The sequence below is a fragment of the Carassius gibelio genome, chromosome A16, assembly GCF_023724105.1.
Source record: "Carassius gibelio isolate Cgi1373 ecotype wild population from Czech Republic chromosome A16, carGib1.2-hapl.c, whole genome shotgun sequence".
NCBI lineage: Eukaryota > Metazoa > Chordata > Actinopteri > Cypriniformes > Cyprinidae > Carassius > Carassius gibelio.
Genome location: NC_068386.1, coordinates 30793350 through 30803583, shown reverse-complemented (window position 1 = coordinate 30803583; position 10234 = coordinate 30793350). Strand labels below are relative to the sequence as shown.

The following is a 10234-nucleotide window of genomic DNA, read 5'->3' as shown; positions in this document are numbered from 1 at the left end:
AAACAGGGTTTATTTAAACTCTAAATCTGATTACCTGCGTTTGAGTAATATAACTCGCCCCACCACATTCCAGAACATAACATTGTTAACAACAGTTCATGCAGTCGTTTAAATTTGTTCATTTTGGGTGATCAATGAAATGGAATTGAGAAATTCGTTCTCTGGTCTTACTGGACCAGTGTATTTCATTTAACCCCTAAAACGTTACGTTACCCCTGACGTCGACATCTCCATGGCAACTGCCAACAACAATTTATAGTCGAGAAAGTAAAGTGTTGTCTGGGAGGCGCGTTCACAGCACAGGCAGCACTAAAATCCTTCTGGACCCCGCGAGAATACAGCGTGGAAAATCATCGTTTAGCTTTAAAATTAGATTTACAAAACTATAAACTTCTTAAGAGGTCAGTCGAAAGATGGCTTTGAGTTACCGGTCAGTGAAGTCAAACATCAGATCCAGAGGGTCTCATCGGTCCTCTGCCCCAGTGGACAACATTAAGGAGACGCAGGTCTGCTTGATTTCAGACATTTATCACCTCACATAAGTTACACGCGGGTTATTATTTCATGTGTGAGTTTGTGTAATCATCTCAATAATAATAATTATAATAACTTTTATTATTTTCTTTTCTAAACAATTCTTTCTTTCTTTCTTTCTTTCTTTCTTTCTTTCTTTCTTTCTTTCTTTCTTTCTTCAAAGTTTGAACAGACCAGACAATTATTTTGAAATGTTTGTAAAAGTATTTGAAACAAGTTTGTATAATTGATTGATTGATTGATTGATTTGTTTATTTTTAACCAAATGTTAATTCATGTTAAATAAACTTACACTATCAGAAAAAATAAGAAGGGGGGAAAACAATTGTATATATATATTATTTTTACATTGACAGTGTAACAATTTAAACAATATATTTTATTTTTTAACTTATGTTCAGCTATTCTTTTTAGCAGTTAACTTTTAACTTTTTACATTTTTCTGATCATCAGTCTTCAAAGCTCCATATATATCAAACAAGAGGTGGGATTTATCACATGAACCAATTACAGCACAATGTAACCAGTCATATCCAGTCATATTGCGATGGAAACACTACCTCCTTTCAAGTGAGGAAAACTCCCCTGACACACGTTAGAGCTTTTAAGGGTGCGTTCACATTTGTAGTTCGGTTAGTTTGGTTCATTTGGACTGGACCAAAAAGAAAAATGATACATTTGGACCTGGTCCACTTAGCGTTCACACTGGCATTTTTGGTCGGCTTTGGTTCGCTTGATTGGTCGCCTTGAATGATGTATATATTGTGACAGAATTCACAGACCAACCCAAACAAAAGATGCGTTAGACTTAAAACGATGATGTCAAATCTCCCATTAAACGATCGATCTTGCTCAGTGCCACTTTAAATCGAACACACCTTATGCCTACTGCTGGACTAAGCTTGCTCGTGTACATATAATTGTATTTTCACCACCTGCGAACTGACAAGGATCTCCTAAAAGGCACCTAACCTCATCTTTGCTTCACATTTGTCTGCTCATTTTGTTTTGGTTAAACTGCGTCATCAAATCATGTTGCATAGCATCACATCTTGTCATTACTTCCTGTTTTTGGTTTGTTTAGAAGTATTTGTTATGTGTTACCTATATAATTTGAACCACACCAGAGTTTGTTTGGCCTCGATCCACTTGTTTGGTGTGCCCCATGGTTCAGGTGGCAACGTTCACACATGCTCAAATGAACTGCACAAGGGTTCGTTTTAAAAATGAACTCGAACTAAAAATGATGAGTGTGAATGCACCCTAAGCTGTACTATAGTCTATTTATGGGACTTACAAAGCCTTGTTACAACATTTGGAAGTATCTTTCAGATTCAACATTTTTTTTTCCAAATGTTGTACAAAACACTAGATGGCGGCAAAACTCTGTAGCAAAATGTAGAATCAACCGGAAAATAATCTTTACTTGCTTTTGTTACTGGGCTGGTGGAAAATGTGGGTAGCCACTGCTTAAGACACTAATACAGGAAGTGAATTTGCAAATGTGCAAGTACTGTGTGTACTGTACATGTAATATGATATTCACAAAATAGACTACTTTGTACAGTATAGGCCTACAGATTTTCATTCAGCAGAAATTAAGCTGTAGAATTGTACATCATGATATGCAATGCAGGCTTTGTGTGTGTGTGTGTGTGTGTGTGTGTGTGTGTGTGTGTGTGTGTGTGTGTGTGTGTGTGTGTGTTTTATTGTTGAGGAGATGGAATTCTCATTCAAGTATCAGGGTTATTTTAGAAATTTCACCTGAAATTGCAGGGGGAAAATAAACAAATGAAACAATTTACACATTGCAGAGCTGTAAAATTTATGTGTAAAACTCATATAATCTGGCTTTGGAAGAATTAATATTCACAGTTTATGAATAATATGTAGATACTTTCTACTGCAGCAAATCTAGAAGCTAAATTATCAGGAATGTCACTATATGATGATTACTAGAAGAGTTATCACACTCTCATGGCTGTTCATAATTGTTTTATGTATTGGCAGATGAATTGGGAATTCATATCTCATTTGTGCATTTTCATATTATCTCCTTAACACCACTGATGACTAGGTTTAAGGGTGGACATCCAGGCTTAGGCTTTGAGAGCAGGTTGGAAGAGCCAAACCTGTTAATTCGAAGGGGGTGTCCATATGTGTCAGTTTGACCATAATTTGTAGCACTCATATTGAATTATCTAACTGCGACATTGCTGAGATCTCATTACTGTCTAGGAGGAGAGACAATTATATATAATCCCATGGTGGCCTAAAAATAATTTATTTTGGCATCCAATGGTGAAGGCTCAGTCAGCAATTTTTAAAAATTCAGGATTTAGATTTGCAAACCCATAAATATCCCAATAAATGAATGCCAAAGCATCGGCTCAAATGCAGAATGGGATTGCTGGTATGGAAGCTTTGTATGCAGAGAGTGAGTTCTCCTTATTAAATGACAAATCACCTTTGATGTCTTATAGTTGTGGACTTAGAGGTATCTTAAAAAAGATTGATTTGATGTAAATGTTCTGTACCTGTGTTCTTGTTTGTGCTGATGTTATTGGATTTTGCACAAAGGTTGCAGAGAAGATCTAAGAATGGCCGTTAATGAGACCTAGAGCCTAGAGAGACCTAGAGAAATCTTTTGAATGCTTGTTGAGAGAGATACAAGGACTTTCTTCCTGTCCCTACTGATGTGTTGTGTTACTGTGCATTTAACATATAATCAACCTTTAATGACTGTAAAGCAGAACATAGATCTGAAGTTTATTACAATAGTTATATCTGGTACGTCATGCATCATTATTATTATTACACATAAATGTGCTTAGGGATTTGTACAAATTATAAAGTATTGCATTTAGCCACATTTGTCACCCCACACCATTTATATTATGATATGAATGATGCTTCAGAAAATGTAGCTTTTTCAAGAGATTTGTACTTTTCTGTGCGTTCAGAGAATGTAGACTAGAGAACCAAGCCATGTCTAGCTACCAGAATATCTCTGGATTTGTGAATGCTACATTAAAATAACTATAACTGCACATAACATAATATTAATATAAAAAAAACCACTTAACTGTACTAAACAATAGTACATTTTCACTATAGCCAAAGACTTTAGATACACAAAGATGGTGCATGTTTCTTATTAAGGGGAGAAAGTGCAACATGCAATATGGCACAAAAAAAGCCCCACATTCTAAATAAAAGAGACAATCACTAAATAGTAAATCACATCACTGCAGCTGCAGCTATAGAAACAGACATTGTCCCGAGACAAAGTGTCGGCACTACAGGGGGGTCCAGTCTGGACACCTAGGTCACTGAGCATACCAGGACCCCTCTAGAAAATGCAAATGCCTAGTTTGCTTGGTCTGGTGCCGAGTCTGCTGAGACGTGTGCTAAGGCTAAGACTTTGCTATAGTACACTTTGTAATAGTGTCAAATTAAACAATTTACTTTAAAGAACATTTTAAATCATTATGTTTTCATATATTTTATTATGCTTAAGTAGAAGCAAGCTTGTTTGTGTTGACTAAAATACTAAAGCCCATGTTAGATTTTAAATGTAGTGTGATATTACATTAAAAGTTCATTTATTTTAAATCTACTAAATCATTGTGACTTGTGTCACTCGGTACAAATTTATTTAAATACATAACATACGAGTTTCAATAGACATTACATTAAGTTTGCACTTAAGTATTCTATTTCCATAATAAGTATTCATAAAAAAAAGTATATAAAGTTTACTTTTTTTCAAGAAGGGTATCTAATTCTAAACACATTTCAAAGGGTGGCATATTCAATGTTTAATGTTGTCACTTCTGTTACTACAGTTAAACTTTTCCTCTGGAGTACAGTTGACTAACTTCATATCGTTTGCTTAGAGACACATTTGACACACTCTGTTTTTTTGTTTTTTTTTACACCCTATACTTGTTCAACAATAAACAAATTCAATACCTGTTTTTAAGCATAAACGGTGTTGTTCTTTTTGTTGCAATACCTGTATTAATAACCTGAACATAATGAATGATGAAAATAACACATCAAATCTGATAGAATTCATTCAGCATAAATTTCAGTCAGATCTGGCAAAAAAAAAAAAAAAAAAAAAAACCTTTTTGTTTTCTGCCTGCGTGAACATACAGTGACCATAGAAACTTGATAGTTGACTATTTACCTGGGCCTGTAAACAACCACCTAACAACCAAAAGCAATAGCAATGCATTAAGCAATCACCCACAATACCCATTGCATTAACATATGCTAAGGTATTCTGTGTATTCTGTGTTGTAAGGAAGTGTAAAAATATTACCTCTCATCATTCAGAGGGCTGACATTCTGCCTGTAACTGTAGACTTAACAACAATGGTCCATTTTGCCTCATAGTTGATATATGAGAAGGTCCAAGACCTCTTCTGCTAACCAGCCAGAGCACAGGTGGTTAGACAACATCAAAAAACTGGATAGAGAGCCAATGAAGGGATAAACAATTATAGAGATAAAGTTCAGGTGTTTAGCACACAGCATGATCTCATTTCAGTATATGATTCAACTGGAAATTATTTGAGCACTTGGCATTTTTACTTGGTAAAAATGCTGCCCAGCACACCCGACTTTCAAAACAAGGTAAGATGAACCTTTGCTTCTCAGGTTAATAGTGTCTGTTGACAGAGTAGCATCCATAATTAGTGTTACTTAGAATGTACGTATTAACATTTAACAGTTTTCTTTTTCCAATTTATTAACGCATAATTGATGACAACAAACCCAAAAAGAAGCAAATTACATTGAATGCAAAAAGCTTCTCAAAAGAGAAAACTGCCCATTTAGTAGGGTTGTAAGGTTTGTTTTATTTATTTATTCATTCATTAATAGTATTGAGTGAAATATGTATTCTTTTTGGTGGACTGTTTTAAAAGCAGCAATACAATTCAATGGAAAAATGAAGTGTATGCATGAATTGAATCCTTCTAGTGTTTACCTTTAATGTAACGCACGACTCTGTTTTGGCATGAACTGTCATATTAATTTGCAGATTGATGCTCTCTACTCATCTGGAAAATCTTCCCCCGCTAAGGTTATCCTTTTATTTGTCTTGCTTGTTGCGTTGCTATGTGACGGCTGGCGTTCAGGCCACATAATTTATTTCCAGTTGTTTTGGCAGTCATGGTTAAGAAAACACTGATCTGTCATTCCAATGCTAAATGATCACTCCCACTAGCTATACTGGTCAATTGCTATGTAGGCTTCTGCTTGCCCAGGCTTGTTAGCCTCTGTTTGCTGTGGCATTTGACTCTACACTGGGCTATAAATCATCCCCCTTTTCACCTACTGTCATTCAGATGGCTTCACTTGATTTCAGAGTCTGTTACCTGTGTCAGACACGCTTTTTTGGCAGTCATTTATCTCACAGATTTGGACAAAGCAACAGAACATTTTAGAGAAACAGACCTCTTGTAGCAGAGGTCAAAGGAGTGAAGGGGTTATTATATCTATGATTTGAGAATTTTCCTCATTCCTCACAAAAGCAGTATCAGCTTACTGAAGCCTCTCCTCTATTGACATCTATTTGAAAAAATGTTTTATCTCATTGCCAGTCTACTGCTGTGCACACTGTGTTTTAATTAATTAATTATTATTTTTTGCTAACTGCAAGACCTCCAGCTGTATGAAATGCAAAGACTTCAAAAACTGGTATGACAAAAACTGATGTGTTTTCACATATTAGAACGCTGAAGTAGGCATGATGGATGCATGCTGAATCTGTCAATTAATTTGCATGTAATTATGGCTGTATTATGCTGGCATATTGCATAAGGAACAGTTGTCAGTGTTTAATCTATGGATTTCACATCTATGGCTTCAAATCCTGAAATGCTGATTGTGCATCTAAAAGGTATAGTGTCAGGGTCTTGGAATTGGTTTTCAAAGCATGCTCACCACTGCCGGGATAAAATTCATGAAAAATTCAGTGTTAAGCTGAGCTTTTACCTGCCACCTCTACAGCTGAAGTGTTGTGGTAGATGAGAACAGCATGAGGAAAGCAACATGTTAGGGAGATTAAATGGGCTGAATGCTGGTGTCTCTCTTCTAGTAGTTATTTATCTGTCTCCTGGGCTCCTATCTCACCTGCAGTATCTCACACAATGTTTTAACAACTTTGTGAAGCCAATAGGAAACTTACCAAACCTTAACCTAAAAAATATCAGAACTAAATATTTTTTGTTTACTGAACACAAAGCCTATTATCTATAAGCATACAATTTTTTTTATATATTATTCAAATAGTCTAAATAAATAAAATACCATAACACGGGTCAAATAACTTTTTTTATTATTATTGAAAGTTTGTGTCCAAAGCACAAGGACATACCAGGTCTTGTATATTAACTTCTTTACTCCATGCATTTTACACTGAACTCAACACATGGTACATAATGCATGTGAAATAAATCCAGTGTTAATAATACCTTAATACATTAGCAGTCTTGTGGCATGAAGGCACATGTATTTAACATTTTTGTTTGTTTTTAAAGGAACTATTACGTGAAAATTACTATACTGTGTATTTTAACACTAACCTAACCCACTGGGCAAAGTTATGTCCAGTGGACATCTTTTTATGTCTTTGCAGATGTTGAAAAGACATCCACTGAGGAGACAGAATGTTTTTATGATGCCTTTATTTAAATGTTTTTTATGTCTTCTGTACGTCCGATATAGACGTTCCCAGATCCTCCTTACAATGTTATGTGACTTTATTTCTGTCAGACATCTAGAGAAGCTCTTATTGAGAATTAACAGAGGTTTAAATGTTGATTTTTGATTCATTTGAAGTAGGGCTTGCACGATGTGTTGTTTAAGCATCGATATCGCGATGTACAAATCCACGATAGTCACATCGCAGGATGTGCGATGTAGGCTGTCGTAATTGATCCGTTATTCATTAACTGTATGGGCCAAAGAGCGCGCGCGTGCGAGAGAGAGAGAGCGCGAGCGCGCGGCCGGCGACACACTAGATGCGTGGCGTGTCCGTTTTTAATTCGGCTCCCATGTTAACAGGTTAGAGCTTGCAGACTGCCTGCATGAGACGCGCGTCTCAAGTGCGGCTCAAGCGCGGCTTTCCATATGCATGCTAGAAATAGACCCGACGCCTATTTATATTGCACCTGTCACCGGCCTGAGAGAGAGAGCGCGCGCGCAAAGCAAGCCCCGGCCGCACGTTCAATGTCTTCAAACAACACAAGCGCTGTCTTGCTCTCTCTCCCTCGCGCATATTAATCAATAGAGGTCGGGATCGTTGCGTCACGTCGCAATGCATTGTGGGAATCGCGGTACAGAAGTAGATGTACTGTATAGTAGGCATTAGGTAACGTTGGTCATTTGGTCATTCATTTTGATTATTTTTTGGAAAATGGTTCAGTATTGCTGTATTGTGAACTGCTGTAATCGGTTTCATGATCGACAGGGCAAACGCCTCGTGAATCATATTAGTTTTCAACAGTTTCCTACTTGGAAAAAAAACACAAGGTGTCTGAAATCACCAAGAGGCGTCAGATGGCTTGGGTCGCCACTGTACGGAGGGAAACCATCACCTTCGATAATATTATAATACATAGTTATGGTGACACACACAAACTCAGACACAAACACATTACGTTTTCTCTAGTTTTTGGCCAGTAAGGGAGTCAGTTTAGTGTCTGTATTTTTTGTTTAAACATTTTCTTTTGACCCAATCCTGAACTTAATTTGCTTTTTGATATTTTTGTGCTGACTGTATTTAACAAATTTGAACAACTTGTTTAAAAAAAAAAAAAAAAAAAAACTGGAACGAACTTCAAAATAGGAAGTTAAGCGTCTTGTTTTGGTGAATGGTGGGTTGTGTCTGAGGTGAATGTTCGTCAATATTATACCGGATTACAGAACTACCGGAGGAAAACAGTGGATTTTTGCAAGTATGATAGGTGAGTAATTACTCCTGAAGTGTAACAAACCCGCATAGACAAGCTTCATAGCTCCCAGAATCTGATAAGTGTGTGTGTGTGTGTGTGTGTGTCACCACTGATGCTTGGTTAATGTTAGCATTTCCTTAGTGAGAAATATTGTTTTCTCCACGTTTAATTTGCAGATCCATTTATGATCTGCAGGTGAGCCTCCAGTGACTTTTTAAAAAGTGAAAGTGACATTTTTAAATTGATCGGAGGTGTAAGCGCTCACTCCACAGACCCGGTAGGATAAATTATCAGGGAAACTGAGGCTTGGTAAACTTTCATGTGTTCATAGGGATCGATTCCGCCTACAACCTCTTTAGCGTTGTTTGGCTTCATTATTAAGTTTGTCCGTATAGGTATAGGCAACTTTTTTTGTCACGTTCTATAACTTTTTCTGGAGACTGGCTATTATCTTATTACAAACCTGCTTTGCGATGCCTCTAAAATGGCCGTCGTTACCCACAATGCACCATTCCATGACGTCTACGCCCGAGCTCTATTGAAACGATGGTTTCAATGCTTAAATCATTTAAAATGAGAATGTAAGTTTGCTCACCCCATTTTTGTTTGTAAGAATATTTTTTTATTTCATATCGCAATATTTATCGCAGAAAAATAAAATATCGCAATGTAAATTTTTCCCAATATCGTGCAGCCCTAATTTGAAGTCACCATTGTGGTGGAAAGTGTTTGGTTTGGTTGGGATCTTGGTCCAGTTGCTGCGAGCAACAGCCCATATAGAATCACAGACAGCAATTATTTGATCAGTTTTAACAATGAAGCTATGCCTCAGATTTCATCTTCATATCCAATTTTGAATCCTTATCCAACCAGGGTTTACATTAGCATTGAGGGGACAGCATTTCCCCATTGTGGCTTTAATGCTTTGTCTCCCATTCTCACCGACCTTGTCATAAACATCATAATTTTTTTTTAAATGATCATACGCCTTCTTGCTACATGCTGCTGTCGCCTCCATGCTTTTTTTTTTGTTTGATGACGCGTCACGCATGCGGTGGACGGCGGTGCGACACTGGTGGCTGGTGTTGCCAGATTGGATGTTTCTCCCGCTATATATTAAGACACGTTTACGGTGTGTTTTAGCCGGGGTATTCGCCTGGAAGACTCTATAGAAATCTGGCACCCTATTGAACGAAGTTAACCTGAGAGAGCGTGCTGTTCACATACACCAGAATGAACGAGTTGACAGTAACGTTCATCAGGCATTAATACAGCACGTTCAGTTCACGTTCGCCCAAAATATGAATGAGTTCATGAACTATTGTTCAATGAACACGTTCAGGCACAACACTGGTGTTGATGTGTCAAAGTCACCTTTATTTGTGCTTGTACAGTACCTGTTTGACAGCTCACCCCTGAAGCTTTTCATATTCTTCATATCCTGCGTGGTGGATTGTCAAGTGAAATGTACTTTTCTATTAGGAGGTAATATTTGCATCCTTAAATTGACTTCCAGAGGCATTTTGACTAGGGCTGCAACAATATGCTCATTTCAAGATGGTTTTGCCTCATTAAACTCCTAATTTGCTGCTTATTAATAGGTAGTAAGGTAGTTATTCACACTAATAACTAGTTGCTTATTACCATGTCTATTATTAACATATTGGCTGTTTATTAGTGCTTATAAAGTACATATAATGCATGACATCCATAATCCTACCCAATACCCT

At 36.9% G+C, this 10234-nt stretch overlaps 1 protein-coding gene across 2 annotated transcripts in view; it reads left to right on the top strand.

Moving 5' to 3' along the window:
• Positions 1 to 266: 266 nt before the first annotated feature.
• Positions 267 to 10234, top strand: part of dnah5 (dynein, axonemal, heavy chain 5) — a 245639-nt gene continuing 235671 nt past the window's right edge. For both annotated transcript variants that reach the window (XM_052619029.1, XM_052619028.1), the window contains exon 1: positions 267 to 506. In XM_052619029.1, the coding sequence (XP_052474989.1) occupies positions 414 to 506 (93 nt within the window). In that variant the 5' untranslated portion in view covers positions 267 to 413. The remainder of the gene's footprint in view (positions 507 to 10234) is intronic.